Consider the following 18,216-nt stretch of genomic DNA (forward strand, 5'->3'; position numbering starts at 1 on the left):
ACGTTAAGTCCATTCACTATATCCAGGCGACACAAATTATTTGCCGCCAAACTAAAACTCGGGTTTTCTAATTAATGTTCGTTTTTTTTATGTTGTGCACTCATCAAGCGAACAGATATCGGGCACCGATCCGATCTCATACAACGGCGTTCCCACCTCTGTGACCTGGCGCTGAGATGACCTACCATGAGCTTTGGATGGTTACGCCTGCGCTATCAATGCGCGGTGCGTAAAATTGCGCTTTGTGTGAGTGGTTGCGAGCGAGGTGTCCGATGACGCCGAGATTGCTCTTCTGCATGAGGTGGGCCGTAATGCCCTGTCATCTTCGAGTAACGGAGGTGTGGTCCTATCGGCTGCGCGGCGGTTTTGTAACCAACGGCCGCAGCGCGAATCCAATGCGGGGTCACAGAATGTAGTACGCGCGCAGTCAGACCGCATTCCTTCGGCACAGCTTGCGTCCGCGTCCACTGCGTGTTGCCTGCGTGCCACGGCACGTTTTGCAGTGTGTGTAGAGCTGAGGAAGCTGATGATACGAAGACGTATAGTACAGCGACCTTCGGAAGCGCGTGTAAATGATTCATTCGCCGTTCTTGCACGGTGCGCCTGAGGAAAAACTGCGGCGATAATTTGTGCCTGTTGGTATTGGGACCAGTGCTGAGAAAACGTTCGTAGCACAAGCGCACAGGGAAGAAGAAAGCATAGTCGAGATACAGGGCTCTCTCATGACTATTCTTTCTCCTTTGTATGACGAATGTTTCTTCTTTTTCTTACGAATATTACACTAAGTCTGTCGAAGCTCTGATCGTTTACGTACTCGCCTGTATAGCGCATGTCTTCTTTCTAAACCAGTTAGCAAGCAGGTGGTAATGCCTTGCGTAATACTAGTATGCATACTTTTTTCATACTCGTGTGTATCATGCATGTGCTGTATAGCGTCAGTAAATGACAGCTCTACGCTCCTAGCTACGATAAAGCCGCTTTATAAGTACTCCGAAAAGGCGGCTAAACTTGCAAGTCACATTTGTTCCTTCTATCTTAGGCTGCCATAGTTTCGTCCATGTCGAAATTTTTTTGTTCTTTTATGGGTGCAATATCGCATCCATGTAGTAATAGTGCTGGGTCTTTCTCCTGTATTTCCTGTGCCTTTAATTATCTTGAATTCTTACCTCGTCTCGAGGCCGTGTCTGGGTGCCATATTCCGTTTTCGAACCCTGTTGTGCGCATATGTTATTTACCTTAACTCTCGGCGTGCTGCTGCAGTAAATTACTCACACGCACCACCCGTCTCACAACGCTGGCCCGGTGAACAACGCCGGCAGGGGGGCCAAAGGCGTCACTCCCCGATGGTGCACGATATGGAACTGACAGAAAACCGCCGGCGTTTTTCGGGATCCGATGAAAATACTAAATTTACCTCGACATTTATTATCCGTTCCACTCGGGCCGACGTATGTATCGTGGCGTGATACGCACACATTGGCACAGCAGGAACCCCACCTCGGCAATGGTCAATCTTCAGCGATTCAAAGGCAGCCCTACAATCTGTACTATCAGCTCTGCATCGCGGGCCATTCGAACAGCTCGTATTCGATATTAGATGCCTACTCCATACATCACAGGAGAAAGGACACCATGTGACGTTTCAGTGGCTGCCAAGTCACTGCGGCGTCACTGGAAATGAAGACGCCGATAATGCCGCTCGGGCAGCTCTTGAAGACGCACAAGAAGAGGCCATACCGCTTTCACGATCCGACGCAGCTAGCAGACTTCGAGTGCTTGCACATGAGATCACGCTATCTCTATGGTGCACACCAAACAACCAGACCACCCAGAGCAACCGTCAATACCACCTGCCCTCTTTGATGCATCTCTATATGCCAACTGGACTGCGTCGAAGAGAGGCGACCCTGCTTTATCGCTTATGGCTGGGGGTGGCTTTCACCAAATCTTACTCCTTCCGCATTGGAATGGCCGACAACGATCTCTGTAATGCCTGTCTTTGCACGGAGACGCTGGAACATGTTCTGTGCGACTGTCCTGACTATAACGTTCAGCGACAGTCCCTGGCATCTGTTCTAGCACGCCTTGACAGTAGACCATTGTCGCTCGACACGATTTTCACATGCCGCCGACAGAAGATATCGCAGGTGAAGGCGACAAAGGGACTACTTCGATTTTTGAAAGAGACGGGATTGGACAAGCGGCTGTGAGAGTGACGTCGCGTACCATGCCAGAATGATGGACTCCAACGGACGATGTGTGTGTGCTGTGATATGTGCGCTCTCTCCCTCTCCCCCTTCCCCATCTTTAATCTCCCCCATCCCTCTGCCATGTGTAGGGTAGCAAACCGGTTAAGCCATACTGGTTAACCTCCCTACCTTTCCTTCTCCACTTTTTCCTTCCTTCCTTCCTTCCTTCCTACTTGTTGCGTGCACAACGATCATGCGATGCAGTGAAAAGTGGAACGCTGGCACCGGTGCAGACCCGATTGAGTACGTTGCGTCCACTTGGTTTCGCAGCTTTTGCAGCCAAGCGCTTCGATGTCACTGGACACCTCAGCGTCTATTCCACCACGCGCGGGCCGTGCACGAGCCGTCCATCCGAGGACAGCATGGCAACCGTGGCGGCGGTTCCAACAATTGCAACGGGGCCAACACTCCTACATTGTCCGTTAATGGCTATCGCGATAAAATTGATAGAAACGAAAATAGGAGCTGCAGTGCCCGATTGCTATCGCGTCAAGTGATTTTGTCGCTGCATGATGCTTCTTTTCTACTACTTGAAGTCGGTGAAGTATATACGGGATTTCTTGTTACCGACACATTATTCTTCATGGGGAGTTTAATAGGACAAGTTTTGTTGATGATGTGGCAACATTGACTCCACAAACATATTAGATTAACGTTGGACGGATAAATAGCGTTGCCATGTTGGTGCCCAGTTTTCAGGCATAACAATTTACTTTTCACTAGAGCGTTGCTTTTTTGGCGTTCCAATTTTTTCAATATCAGTCTGCGATAGTGCAAGAACAACAAAAAATTGCACTACGGAAGAGTGTAAGCTGCTCCAAAGTTAGACAAATACAACTGAATACACAGAACAACTTACTTGGAACGCTTTGCGTTCTACAACGCAGTGAAAGCCTAGACACGGGGGCGCAAGATGTATGTGCTAGAGACCTCACGGTACCGTACGACATCCAAATGACTAAAGAATGGTGCGGGAGCCTCCACTATGATGCCAGTAAAAAAACAATTTTGCTATCCATTTCACTAAATAAATAAATAAATAAATAAATAAATAAATAAATAAATAAATAAACAAATAAATAAATAATCTAATTTATAGATTTGCTTGATTCTCTCTGACTGTCATTGTGTCTGCTGGAGTCTTTAAAGTGACTGAACTTTCTTGTTCTTGTTATCTAAAAAAAGAAAAAGAAGTCTTTCCCCTTTGTGGTATGTTTACAACGCAAACCTTTTCGTGCAAGATATGACTCTAAAATTCATGTAATTCATAAAATTCTTATCAGCACATGTCTCGATAATTTCATTTTTAAAGGTGTGAGAATATAGTAAGTGTGCCAGTTAGAATAACCGATAAGTTTTCTATATTTATTGTTTCTTCTGTCACAATTTATGAAAAGGGTGTCGTCCATATTTTATGTTCTGGTGATGTCGCTTGCCGACGTTTCACGAGAGATTCCAGGATGTCCTAAGTCTACATTACCGTATTGGTAATAATGAACAAAATTAATATTTATAGGCTTTCTGCAACACTTTGCTTTGTATCAGGAATTTAAAATAAGTTCTCCCAAGCTTGCGTGCCCTAACCAGGAACCGCTTAACATTTTTGAGTGAATAGGAGCGGACACCTTTCATTATAGGGCTCAGGGCTTGCATTAGCATCGAGCTCATGAAACGCCGTCAAAGCAGTAGATGGAATTTTTAGACGCAGGTTTGGGGAAATAAAATGAGAGGACATCGCAGTACTTGTGCTTGTTTTTGACTTCATAGGCGAAAGGTCACAACTTGTTCTCCGGGTAGTAAATCTATACCGAAAACAACGACTGAAGCTTTAACCAGAAGGATGGGAAAAAGGTAACATGACAAGCGTCCCTCACCCCGGCACAGTCTAGCGTTCATCCTTTTATTGTATGTGTCGTGTGAATGGTGCGGTTAGTGCTTCAGGTAATACATGACAAGAAAGTGGAGCTCAGCAAAAAAAAAAAAAAACTTGGTTTTGGGATGTTTGCGCCAATGCAATCTTGGTTTACCTACCAGAAGCAAAGTAAAGCAATCACCGTCAAGGCAATATAAATCAAGGTTCGCCAGTCGAAGACATCTTGCTTAAGGCCTGCCAGCTGTCGATCAAGAGCGAACTCAAAAGTAGCTAAAATCGGTAAAAAAGGTAAAACAGCTAAATCGGTACAATAGGTAAAATCGTCGCTGCGCGTCGTAGAAGAAGAGCGGGAAGGAAGCGCGCCGTCTTCCGTCGCACGCAAGGGTCCGGGGGATGGTAGGGAGGTGGGGGTGGGGCGTTCTAGTTCTGGCCGCTGTACCTTGAAAGTCATCGACGACGGGGGCAAGGTCCGCCGGGGGTAGGGAGGGGGATGGGGGTGTTCCACGGCAAGTGGCGCAGGTGGCTGCGTGCTCCTGCTTGGGCCGCTGTATCTTGAAAGCCATCTGCGACGGGAACAGAGTCTGTCATGCGCTGTGTTTTTGAAGATTAGCTTGCGTTAATGCGAGAGGCAGCGCCAACGTCAACTGGCTAGCTGCTGATGGCGTGCTTCCTGACTCCAGCTTCCTGACTACAGCGGGTTTCCGCGCTCATTGCGCTAGATGTATTTGTGTTTGCTCCCGTGCACGTGACAACATGCTGCTTTATGTAGTTATTACAAGTTTACATGGCCGATGAAACTAGTATCCTTACTTCGTATAGCTGACCACTAATGCGCTAGCTACACGGGCAGGTTAATCATGGTTAAACTTAATCCGGGGTGTACTCATTCAACCTTGGATAACGCCAACCGTAGTCTACCGGTGTTACACGGGCTATCCTGCTCACAGTTAATGACATCACGGCGTGTCACGTATGAATTCTTTTTAAAAGTCCTAGTATCCGACATGCGGCAACTGCACGCCCGAGCGCAAGGCACGGATGCGTTCTCTTGCATTCACGAGTTGCTCTTCGCAGAAAAAGCCTCTAGCGAAGAGAGAAAGAAAAAAAAAGCTTTATTTTTTTTAATAAACTTTTTCTCACTTTCTCTTTGCTAGAGAATTTTTCTGCCCGCATCTCTTTCTTTTCCAGGCCTAAGCGGCTGGAATATCAACAACTAGTAAGCAAACGCCGCGTCCTCTAAAAAATTACAGAATCCCCTGCACAGCGTCTCTACCGATGTTCACTTACAGATAACGCTTGTTCATGTGGTCGAGTATGGTCCTTCGCCAACGGGAACAGTCGTGTTCAGCGTAGCCATCATCTCGGTGTAGAGGCGCGCGTTTCAACTACTTCAGTCCAGAGTGCTCAGATTATTTTCCCAAGTGTGTATCAGGACCTCCGTTCCCAGGTGTGTATCAGGCGAAAAGAAACGCTTTTGAGAAAACATATGTGAAGCGGCCGCGCTGCTGTCGGTAGAGGTACCGTCCGCTATCTTCAACGTTTCCGAAACGTCGGTTACACTAAACCGAGGTTGCCAAACTCGGTTGTCTGTCAACCGCGGTTAGCTTTTTAACTGCCGTTTCACCTGCCGTGTAGCTCCGCTAGCCGCGTTTAGGGAAAACCGCAGTTACGTTAACCGCGGTTATGGTCGCCTATGTAACAGGAGTATAATTTGTTTTCACAATCGATGCTTCGGCTTTCGGAAGAAACTGCGACTTAACAGCGAATCTATTTAACCTTTTAGGTTCGCCGTGGAGCGTTACCAGAAACCTCAGCCCAGCTGTGTGCCGCATCGCGTTGCCTAGCAATTTCCTGCTATATCACCGAGCCACGTAACCTCCTGGCATCCAACGCGCGTTAGGCCGAGTCTTGACGTCACAGGCCAGTAAAAGCTATGAACAGCTGGCGCGGCGACGCCCCTGTCACCGCCTGTACTCTATGCGTACGTGCGGATGCCATGGATAGACCGGAGAAAGTCAGGACCCCCAAAGAAGAAGCGGCTTACCAGGAAGAGCGCCGTAATGCCAAGCAAGAACCAATGCGTCGCCGCCGAGCTTATTCGAAACACCGCACTGAAGCTGCGGCTGAGAAGATTCGACGCCGAGTCGAGAATCCCGAGTTTGAGTCCAGGGAACGGGAGAGTCGGCGCCTGAACGCGCGACGTCGCCGAAGAAGCGATCGCAGCCTGTGACTGCTTGAAAACTTCAAATGAAATAAAATAAAATAAAAGCAGTTTATTTCAGCACAAGAAGAGACAATAGAACAGTCACAACAGTGACTGTTGCATTGTTGTATGCAAGTGTCAAGGCCGCCGAGGGGGAGCGAACGGCCCATTCAAGCACGAATTTCTGGGCATAGAGTTTGGGCACACCTGTCACGTCTGTGACTGACTTTGGTTCCACGTTAACTTGTCTACCATGAACTCTGTGCGGAACAATGAAGAGCGGAGTTTGGGCTTGGTGACTACAAGCTCCGCTGTTTAATCTAGTCTTGCACCACTAGTGCAAGTAGCGGAAAATTTTATTTCTGATCTATCATTTCCCCTGTCGCTCTCACTATTGTAGAGTCGCCTACCGGGCACGCCTTTGGTTAACCTGCCTTCCTTGCTTTCTTCGTCTATATCTCCCTCACGTAATCGGTAAAACCTTCAGCGTGTGCCACCTTTACGTTCACAGAATTCGGTTCTCAATGTGACCGTTGTCGTATTTCCCGCATCGCAGTCCGGAGGCCTGTGCGAAGGTCGGCCGGATTCGGTGTTCGCCGACAGCGACGGCCTCGGTTTCGTGGCCTGCCGAGGGGGCGCTGCGCACCACCTGCGATGCCCGCCGCGACAGCAGTTCCACGCGGGCTACTGCCGCCGGCCTAGGGCCGAGGTGGAGGCCCAGAAATGCTCCGAGCCGGACGGCGTCTACCCGGACTACGGCTCCGGTTGCCGGCGCTTCTTCTTCTGCCGAGGTATTTGTTACCCCCACGAACGCCATCCATAGACTTCCCTCAATAATATTTTGTTATTTTGGCGAGGTATAGACCTCTTTTAAGAGTGCTTTGTAACCTCGTTGTCATAATTCGCCTTTAGAGATGTATTCTAATGTAATAATATTGTACGACAGTGTCTTAAATTTACCATACTTCCCATATACCAAAGCTAATGAAGACTAAATATAGAACTGGTGTTATGCGGCCCATACGCAATATATAACGTGATGTCCTCGCCACACACCCATGGCTAAACACTTGTGGCTCGTAAATTTGATGGCAATTTATAGCAAATATATCAACACCGAGTGTGGCATTTTAGGCCTGTATTATTCTAATCGTGCTACCTTATTGAGTTGCTTGAACTCGTAGGGCTCGACATACCGGTGTCCGAAGACGGCAGACACATGCGCGCCTTCTGACGATTTAGCCTTGGAAGAGCGGGAGAGACCTATGTTGTCTACTGACCGTAAATCATTGGTGGGGAAAGGAGTCGAACCCGCGACCTTTTTTTAGATGCCGAAGATGCACAACGTAGAGCGCATTCGCTTCCAAAAAGTAGATTATCGTCATAACGACGGATTCCCGGTTCGCTTTCTTTGGCACAATCATCCTAAATTGCTCAGGAAATGCTATAAGGCAAGCCTTTCTCCCAGGATGCACCGTTGTTCAAAATCGCAATAGAGACTTCCTACCTTAATGTATCCTAGGTTTTACATAATCACCTGCGAAATGAATTCCTGTCTAAGGGCAAACAGGCATGAGCGACTCCCGCCCCCATAACTTGCCCTACAGTTTACGCTAGGAAAAAGACAAAGACAAAGACTGTGATTTGACATAAAGCTGCAAGATGTTTTGGTAATCACAGACATAGCTGTTAAACTACCAAGCCGCAGCATATACTTTAAAGGGTGTCCTTGCCCTATTGGTCGCATCTCCTTTTAAGCGAAGTTTCTTTGCGAATACTCGCGGACTTTTCTGACGCTGGCTAAGTGCTGCTGTCTTGCCGTCTGCTGTCTAAGTGCTGCTGTCTTGCCGAATGGCTCACACGCGAGGCAGCACCACCATATATACCATGCTTAAAGGTGTCCCGGCTGCCGGGCCTGTTTTCTGCGGAATTAGTCATAAAAGAAATCATACTTGAGTATCCTAACTGTAAGAGATAACGTCATCAAGAGCACATTCTTTTGGTAAAACAAACCTTTCTATCTTCACTTTATTATGATTTGAGGTCTGGTGCACTTGCTTGGTCGGTCGTGCGCCGAGTTAAGTACAGTTTGCTGTTGCACTATCTCCACGGTGGGGCCACTCAAGCCGACTCGCCAAGCCTAAACAACGCGTCATTAGCAAAGGAGGGCCAATCCCGGCGACAGCATAATGCGTAGTCACGTAGACAACGTCGTGGAGGTCTCCGCGTCTAGCCGTCCTCTTCGGTAAGCAGGTAATAGCTACAGTGCAAAACGCTGTGCGGCATTGCGCGACATTTATTTAACACCTCTAGGAAAGCTTCGATTTTTTTAGGTTGCAGTATGTGCGTCGAATCTCGATAATATTTCTTTTAACTTTGCTTCAATAACACTGTATGTTTCATCATTTGCCTTTCCTTATCGCGGGCACTGTCAGGACAGAGCGCACAAGCGCGTCACCAACTTCTATGAATTTGAATTTATCCTCTTCAAAGCCTGTGTCCAGTACCCATGACAACAGCTTCCATAATTTTCAGAGTTAAATCAGGAAGGATTAGCTAAAATGATCTGTTGCAAGATAAAAATCGTTGCAGGCTATTCCATATGTAAAGCGTGCAACATACATAGATTGCCCCTCATTTTCGAGAAAGTTTATACTTTGTACGGGAGGTATTTTCCATCTCGTCTGCGACGATGTAATATCGCTGTTTCATGTTTCCCATGCGAAAAGATGACGCGGCACTCCTGGCTGAAAAGTGAAGGCGAAGAACTCCAATATAATGTTAAGCCTGCATATGTGCATTTAAGAAGCCAAATACGCGTTTACCTGAACGACCTTGAGAAATGAACTCTCTGTCTACATTTATGGAAGTGTCCACGTGAACAGTGGCTCGTACAACCTGTTCAAGCAAGTAGTTTCTATAATCCTCACAAGCCGGTTGACAATAAGAACGGACTTTTCAAAGTGTTTCATCCATAGGATTTCGTTAGATCTGACGATATTGTTTGAGCAAATTGTTCTCACTTTGAACCATGGACTGCATAACTTCCTACTACTCGCCTGTATTCCTTCTGGTGCTCTGCTTGTCTGCGGCTTATATACAAGGTGCCCCAAGCATCATGCACCAAGATATAAAAATATGAAAATGCCACGTAGGTGGACAAAACCAAGGTAATGTTATTTGCCGTCGCTTGGAGATACTCAGGCTATTTTTTAGCATTTGTGGGCTGCTTTCAAGATCGGAAAAAACTTTTGCGTTGGACTTATTTAGCAACGGAAAGCTGTATCGTGCGTTTTTCATGTTGCTCTACAATTCTCTCATTGACGATTTTAATTTCATTATAATATTTGAGAAGATTAATAATTAATTAAGCTAATAATGTAGTTACGCGGAATACAAAAAAGAATAATCCAAGTATCTCTAAGCGACGGCAAACATTACCTTGGTGGTGGTGGTGGGGGTGATGTTGAAGCAGGCGGGGTTAGCCTGGCATACATAGCCGGCAATTGTTCCGCCTGATCCTCCTTCGAGTTGAGATCAGGGGTGTGTCACCAGGTGTCGATGAGCCCCGTGTCTCGCAGGAAGGCTATCAGCAGTCGTTGCGCTCTCTTCCTGAAGTTCTGTCCAGCTACGTGACATATGCATATTTTTAAATCTCGGCGCATGATGGTTGGGTGGCCCGGCATAGACTAGTGTGCCGGTGAAATTCTTTGACCATTTGCTGCATCACTTTAAGACTCGTCGTGTCGCGGGTCGTTGCTCCTTCGTCCTGCAGGGGGCCGGAAGACGTCGCTCTCCTGTCCGGCCTCGCTGCTGTTCGACTGGCGCCTGGGCCGCTGCCGTCCGGCCTCCAAAGTGGGCTGCCCGAAGCTGCGGTGCGACGCGGACGGCGTGTTCGCCGACCGCGTGGGCGGATGCCGGCGTTACTTCCGGTGCCAGGACGGGGAGAGGGAGGAAGCGCTCTGCCCGCAGGTACCAAACGCCGCGCGTCAAAACGAAAACAAAAGCAGGGAGATCATGGAGTGATTGATAGGTCGACGGAGTTTGAATGTCTCGTGGACGCCTCGTTCAAAGCCTAATGTTTCGCATTTGACCACGTGTCATTCTGTACCATATGCCATAATAGGTGGTGTTAAAGCGTGGTCTGCTTCCAGCTCTGAAACATCCTCGTGCGCCTTCAACGCATTGCAAAAGCAAAGCCTTCGAGATCTGTTTTCGTTACTATGAAGCAGCCATCGGTGGCGGCAAGGATTCGGACACCGCCTATTTAAGCCTTTGTGGTACAGCGTATACTTCTGACAGAACTGTCGATTTTTTTTTAACATAGTATAAGTAAACGAGGTACTGATAAATAGCTTGCAACGAATTTGGCTTCTCTGCATCAAACCATTTATTAAAAGAAAAAAAAAGTGGGACGTATTTGTCCCACATACACTAATGATCTATCGAATAGTGGGAACCACATGTGCTATTGACCCGTAGTGCATCGAAACGAAATTATTAGGGGCGTGTGAATATCCAAACTTTCAAGACCGAATCAAACAGTGGGTCCTGTTCCTACACTGAATAGTAACTATTTGTAAAGGCGACTGTTTTTCTAATACTTTTCGAATATTTGCAAACGTCAACTACGCTCAATTAAGTATGCAGCTCGAGTAAAACTAGGGTAAATTTCCACTCCCCCATGCATAGTATAGACATACAACATGAGAACTTGCCTAGTGGAGCAGACTACGTCGCTTAGGTAGCCATACTTTATAGTCTCTATATACAGCAGTCATTCGCGTTCTCTGAAGATTCCTGTGCATGCGAAGAAACAATTTGTTTGGACCTAATGCTCCATTTGTGCTTTTAGTAAACAACGCATCAATACGTATTGTGCAACGACACAACCTTTATAACTTTCGAAAGGTTAGGATGTGAACAATATTGCAAAAGTATGAAATAACGACGTTTGATTATTCGAAGCATATTCGATATTATTTTCCAATTGCCTTTGGTCACAAAATTCACTATTAACACATCCCTAAACATAACTTGTGCCTACTAGCCTTGTCAACCATAACTCTTGAAATTGTTTGCGCAGTACAATTGAATGAGGCGCTTAGAAATAGTTTGCAAAACGAATTACACTTCGGCCTGACAATCCATTTAGTCGTAAAAACTGGGGCATATTTGTCCGACTGACAGTACATGGCCTTTTAGAAAAGTGGCACTCATTTGTCGCACTGACCTTTGAAGGTTACAATTTTATATGCACCCACCTTCCTCGCAAAGTTAACTGAAGCATTATAATCAAAGTGGCAAAGCAGACGGCATACATAAAAAAATGTCTGTGTGCACTTCTCGTCCGATCGAGCCTCGAACACTAACGCTTTTTTTGGCACGTGCGTGCTTTTGCACGTGCATTCACAAGGACGCATTTTGCGGAGTAGCTATCACCTCAGGATACAGAAGTGGGTGCTCATTGCGACCTAATTTTGTAACCATGAATGCAGGAAAGAACAATAACTTACCGCGCATCTTGAGATCTGCTTTCTTGCAAATAAATGTGGGCCAAATCCAGCAATGGTTGTAACAATCAAAAACATATTTTTAGCTTTTGCACGCGTGTCCTTACTTAGTATCCATTCCCAAGACTGGTCTACCATGAAGTTTTGGTATGCTTATATAGAAGGCAGCACCAAGCAAATGCGATAAATGTGCTCCTTCGAGGCTGCGAAGTGTCATCGCGCACACAACAATGTGGGACGTATATGTCCTATTGTCCTACAATGGCTTAAGTATCCGAGAGTTTTTTACCATTTTGCCCTAATCAGAACTGAAGTCGTTGGGGCTGCAGGTATCGAACTCGAGGACGCCGCGCATACTGAATTATCGACGTGAGTCAGCACAATGACAGAAGAAACAAACGCGCACGCATGCCCAAGTTGTTTACAATCACTCTCACTTGTCCAAAGAGATTTTCCGGGAACGATGCGCCTATGTGATGCGAACACTCGTCGCACTTGTTTCATTACGAGCTGTAGTTCCTGTACCCTTAAAAGATGAGAAGCTGGAGCTCGAATTCACAATGCTTTTAAAAGTTTTACATTTGTTATTAGCTAGTCACCTTCACTTATGTTTAGTTCATTGTCAAGATGGGTTGGGATTTGCCATTTCGAACATTTCTAGGGCAAGAGTGTCTGTAGACTGTGCGTACTCAAGTGCATGTATTTGTCACCAGGTCGCATGTCTTGCTTGTTGCCTTATGACACGCACGTTCTTATGACACGCACGTTCAGCTAACGATAGGTTACCCATGTGTGTGCTTCAACCTGCTTACTATGACGTAAGAAATAAAGAAACAATACAAATTGGTATACTTTACGAACATATCGATGTCTGCAAGCTTGTGTTGCCCGAGTTTATAGCACGAAAATGTTCAGTATAACTAGTAGGTAGTTAGGGTGAACTACTAATGAGGTAGAGCATCAGCTTTCTTCACAGCACGATTTCAATCTCTCAAGTCGTCAAGCGCATTTTTACGAGAATTAATCGGCGACCAGACCCGCGCTCATTAGGCGGCCGGGGCACCGAGCGTGACCCAGACAGAGCAGGAAAAAAAGTACAAGAGCATCTTGCTGTTGAATGAAAAGATCCGGATGGCGGGTAGTTGAGTGTTGTTGCCGATAACCCTTCGCCTGTCAACCTCCCGCAGGGTCAGCTGTTCGAAGCAGGTCGCTGTCAGAACTCGACGGACGTGCAGTGCGAGGGCGATAACGGGTGCGCCAGTCTGCCGGACGCCTTCTACCCGGCACCGGGCTGCGCCCAGTTCGTGCTCTGCGTGGCCGGCAACGCGCGGGAGTTCTCGTGCCCATCCGACCTCGTCTTCAGTCGCAAGCAGCTCGCCTGCGACTACCCACGCAAGTAGGTGCCCCTCTCTGTGCTGCTCAGCCACGCACTCTCGGTGCGGCTTGCGAGAGTGTCGTGCCCCTGATGTCGGTGCCCCACCTTTCTAAGGCAACGATTTGAATGTCTGACCGCGTTTCGCGTCAAAGTGGCAAAAAAATATCTCGCGTGAAATATGAAGCGTGGGTGCACGTTACCCATATCTGTAGAGTACTTAGTGGAGCACAGCTCGGAACGAGATTGTGTGATCAGGCTACGAAATTTCGAGGAAAAGCGTGGTGTCGGCTGACAAAAAATAATTGGTTAACGCTGCGGGAGGTACTCATCTTGCAGTAGCGTTAACCCCATAAAATATCTTTGTCAATTTCACAAGAAATAAAACTAAAACAGCTTGATCACCTTTATTTGCCACTTCAAGGACTACAGGCACCAAGAATATCAAAAATAAACAAACAAACAGTTAAATGAGGTAACGAATTCACTACATTTTTTATTTATTTAGTAATAATGTTTTTTAGCTCTCCACAACTATATCTTCCGCAACGCGCATCATAAATGCTCCTGTGGATCTTGCGCAATGTTTTCCGCACTGAAACGGTATGGCGGGCTTTGTGAGGATAAAATAGGCTGATGAAATGTGTGCTAACGTTCTTGCAATTAAAATGACTATTATCATCGGATATATTATTTATAATTTAGACATAAGAATACAGCGAGGAGACGTGTTGCACATTCAATATGTTTACATACTCTTAGCGGTCGTGAAATAACTTGTACAGTTCGAGACATCTGCTCTTTTTCAATATTGTGTGCATTGCGCGTCAACGCTTATTTATTTATTTATTTATTTATTTAAAATACCTTACAGGCCCATTTAAGGGCATTGGGTAAGGGGGGACACAAAGTAAGTGTTTCAACAGGAGTAAATAATATAAACATCAATACAGGCTTTCGCAAGATAAGTAAAGCAGTACAGGAGTAGAGAATATAAATATCTATACATGCATTCACAAGACAAGTACAGCGAAGTAAGCGAAGCTTCCAATTTTTGTTCAGTTTTAGAGTCATGATCATTTGTATTATGGGTCGAGAGCCTATGCTTGTCATCTCTTCAACAGCTAAGCAAAAATGAGTACCCCGCATTACCTGTCATACCAACTTGGCCCGAACCCAGGAAGTACAGACAATAAAGTGTTTGTCTGTTGGGTTGCGCTGGTTATTCCGTGTGCATCGGTATCGAAATTATGCTGTGCAAGAAAACGGAATACAAGACGAAGTAGAAATCGCACTGAGAGAGAAAACAAGGGTAGGACAGGCAGGGAGGTCAACCAGAACAGCATCCGGTTTGCTACCCTACACTGGGGTGGGGGAAAGGGGAATATAAAGAGAAAAAAAGGGAGAGAGTAAGCACTGAGTATGTATAGGAGGGACGCCATACACAAGGACACTATAAATGGTCTCTTAATGGGCAAAACCCTGATTGAAGGAAAAAGCCAGTAAGAAAACACAAAGGACGAGAGGATAGGTTCACACCGCAGTTCTCTTGTCCTTTGTGCTTTCTGATTGTTTTTTTTTCCTTCAACTATGTACCGACTGGCCAGGATTTCAACCCTTCTGCAAATTACCCTGACTTCGCTCACACTTTGTTAAGCAACTATAGCGTTAGCTGAATGAGGCACGTGTTTGTGACAAATGCTCAGTGGTGACATCACTGGTGCTTTCAATGTTGGATTCACCAGTTAGGGCGGAGCAAGCCAAATGTGCTTCATTGTTGACGTGAATTTGCGTTTGTGACGGTGTACTATGCCTAAAACCCGAGCACGGATGTGTCAAGAATTAAGCGATTTCAGATTGTTTCATCGGCGTTCTGCCGGCTCTGAAAACCACACTGTGCACTCTCCGGGCATTTGACATCAGGTCTGCGCTGCAAGTGCACTCCTAGACAACCGTTTGAAACGCTGTGTTAGACGGCACTGCCTTCCAGTTAGGTCGACGAAAACGGTTGGACACTCGGCAGGAAAAACTGCTCTAGATTCGACAGAATGCTTCGCAATAGTGAAATAAAGCGATGTGACCCGTCCGGCATTTCGTCGCACGCATTCTTCACAGCAGGGCCAGCTGCGAGGTGCAGGACGCGTACTGCGCCCCGGGCTCGAACGGTCTCTTCCCGCTGACCGGCTGCCGAGAGTTCGCCGTGTGCCGGGACGGCGTCCTCCTCAAAGTGGGCAGCTGCCCCAAGGGCACCGCCTTTGACGCCAACACCTTGAACTGCCGCCCCGCCGCGGACGTCAAGTGCACCTTTGCCGAAGAGTACGCAGAGCCGGAGTGCGTCGGCCGCCCCGACGGCCTGTACGCGGGCGCAACAGCGGATGCCTTCTACGCCTGTCTTGGCCAAGTCAAGGTCTGTTGTATCTAAGTTCGTTTATGCAAAGTTGGCAGAGGTCGCGAAATGAAAGGTGGCGTAATTCGAATGAAGCGCCAAGTGGCATGGTGAACGATTATGGAATCGTCCTTTATAGCGCACGCCCAACCTTGCGTCATATAAGTAAGTTACTCACGAGAGAAAAAAAGAACGTCTGCGGTATAACTGAGGCGAGGAATATTATAGCTCATACTTGCAGAACACATTAAAGTGTCATCATCATTATCAGAGTGTTCATCATCGCAATTGCCTCTAAGACCACAACCAATATCATCATGAATATCCAGTGTTGCTTGGAGAACAAAGACTGCTCCCAGTGATTTCCGGATACCACTTACGGTGAGGAACGCAGGTGCCAATTCGTGTGCAAAGATGGTCTAATTTTAGGCTGATAACGAGTTCCCCCTGAGCCTCGTATGACGAGAATGACTACGGCCTTATAAAGTCCCTCTCAACATCAAATGAAACAACGAAGTCTGCCTTCAGCGGTATCTCAGTGGCTATGGAGCGTTGCGCTGTAGAGCTCGATGTCTCTGGTTCGATCCCTGGGGCGGCGGCGGCCACGTTCCGATGGCGGCAGAATGCGGAATGCAAAAATGCTCTTGTTGCGTGCATTGGCAGCACATCAAGGAACCCCTGGTGGTCAATAGAATTCCGGTTTTCCCAACAGTGACATGCCTCGTAATTTCGGTACAAAAGACCCCGATATTTTATTACATAACCACATCTTTAGCGTTGACAATTATACTGGGGTGAGTTATGGAGGATTTATTTCTTTAGCGCATGTGGACAACTAAGCAAGCTTACTGGCCGTTTTGCCCCCTCTGAATTGCAAAGGGGAAGCTCCGGCAGGGAATCAAAAGCAGGTGTTTGGGCTCTGCGGCAAAGCGTCTTCTGCGTAGTGAAATTTGCGGTGTGGCTTGCTTCTATCACCAGTGCGCCAGTGTTTGAGATCAAGATAGTTGTTTTTCTCCCTGTCTGGAGGAGGCAATCTCGAAGAAACTGAGGTAGCGACACATGTATCCCGCAGCCACCAATCCCTACGGCGCAGATTTTGTAGACTAAGGGCCAGACAATGAAATCTTCCTTACCTCAGTAAGGAAGCCTTCATTGCAGTGAGGCTACCTTATGTCACTCTGAAAGGTTCCTTACTGAGGCGCCCTCGGTGAAGGCTTCCTTGGTGCTTCCTTGGTACTTCCTCAGCATAAGAAGCCAAACAATGAAATCTTCCTTACCTCACTAAGGAAGCCTTCATTGGGGTGAGGCTACCTTATGTCACTCTGAAAGCTTCCTTACTGAGGGGCCCTCGGTGAAGGCTTCCTTGGTGCTTCCTCAGCATAAGGTAGCTCCAAAGCAACCTTCATGCGTCCTTACGCCGCTCCTGGCCCTGAACGAGCGCTTCACCTCACTGCTTAACCACGTGGCATTCGCTTGCGCATGCGCACTGTCGCCCACCTGCGGAGAAGCGCGAGCATGGTACGTCTTGCCAGGCATGTTCGTTTCAGTCACGCGTGCGGCATGCAAGCACTGCTAGGCGTTGCTAGGCGTTGCAAGACGCCGGCGTGCCAGCGTTGCTGGAGCACATCAAGTTTTGCACTGTAATGCGCAACTTTTTTTTAACTTTAGTAAACGAAACTAGAAGAAAGCGTCCACGCTTCTCTATATTAGCTATTCAATTTAAAGATTGTGTGACGATACAACATTTTTTTAATAGAATAATGGTGTTCGCGGAAAGATTTGAAGAGATAATCTCGAACCCAGGCACGCGGCAACCGCTCCTTAGGTGAGGACGGGTGAAGGGAGCTTTCAGAGTACGCTTGCTTCCTCCATCGGTCCTTCGCTGTAAGGAGGCCTCACGTAAGGTTAGGAAGCGCTCGAAGGAAAGGAACTAGGGGTGTGCGAATATTCGGAATTTCGAATACGAATCGAATATTTTCCATATTCGAAGCGTATTCGATTTGAGAAATGCATGTTCGCAAATTCACGAATATCCGAGGACGGCCGAATAACGGTGGAAACGGCGAATATTCGGATAGACTGCGAATAATTGAGCAATTAATCAATTGTATGCTTGCTCCGCATTCTCCTAAGAACATGTTTATTAACTGAGAACTTCGCATGATCCGCTCATTATCTGTATGCTCTGTTTCAGTCTATCTGCTTCAGGCATTTGAGACATGATCAGTTTCGGTTTCTTTTTCACCAAGCTTTATAATTCCAATTATTTTTGGAATGCCCCATTGCCTTGAAAGTTGCAAAGGCAACTCAGGGTTGCCTTTGCAACCCTGAGTTGCCATTATCTGTATGCTCTGTTTCAGTCTATCTGCTTCAGGCATTTGAGACATGATCAGTTTCGGTTTATTTTTCACCAAGCTTTATAATTCCAATTATTTTTGGAATGCCCCATTGCCTTGAAGGTTGCAAAGGCAACTCAGGGTTTGCTAACATTGATTCAAAATGTATCAAGGCTCTTTGTGCGGAGTGGAAATTTCATGAAGTGGCCAGCCTAGGCATGTTTCTTGATCCGCGCTTTATGGCCACAGTTCATCAGGCATCTGGTCAGATGATCCGGCTGAAA

The 18,216-nt window shown here is 46.8% G+C and overlaps 1 protein-coding gene across 2 annotated transcripts in view; it reads left to right on the forward strand.

The window, feature by feature from the left end:
* Window positions 1-18,216, forward strand: part of LOC135905251 (uncharacterized) — a 115,329-nt gene that overhangs the window by 79,214 nt on the left and 17,899 nt on the right. The window contains exons 3-6 of one of the 2 annotated variants that reach the window (XM_065436261.1): window positions 6,882-7,116; window positions 10,101-10,297; window positions 13,026-13,234; window positions 15,326-15,617. In XM_065436261.1, the coding sequence (XP_065292333.1) occupies window positions 6,882-7,116; window positions 10,101-10,297; window positions 13,026-13,234; window positions 15,326-15,617 (933 nt within the window). The remainder of the gene's footprint in view (window positions 1-6,881; window positions 7,117-10,100; window positions 10,298-13,025; window positions 13,235-15,325; window positions 15,618-18,216) is intronic. The other variant, XM_065436262.1, reaches the window with a different exon arrangement.

The sequence above is a fragment of the Dermacentor albipictus genome, chromosome 8 (genome assembly GCF_038994185.2).
Source record: "Dermacentor albipictus isolate Rhodes 1998 colony chromosome 8, USDA_Dalb.pri_finalv2, whole genome shotgun sequence".
Classification (NCBI taxonomy): Eukaryota; Metazoa; Arthropoda; class Arachnida; order Ixodida; family Ixodidae; genus Dermacentor; species Dermacentor albipictus.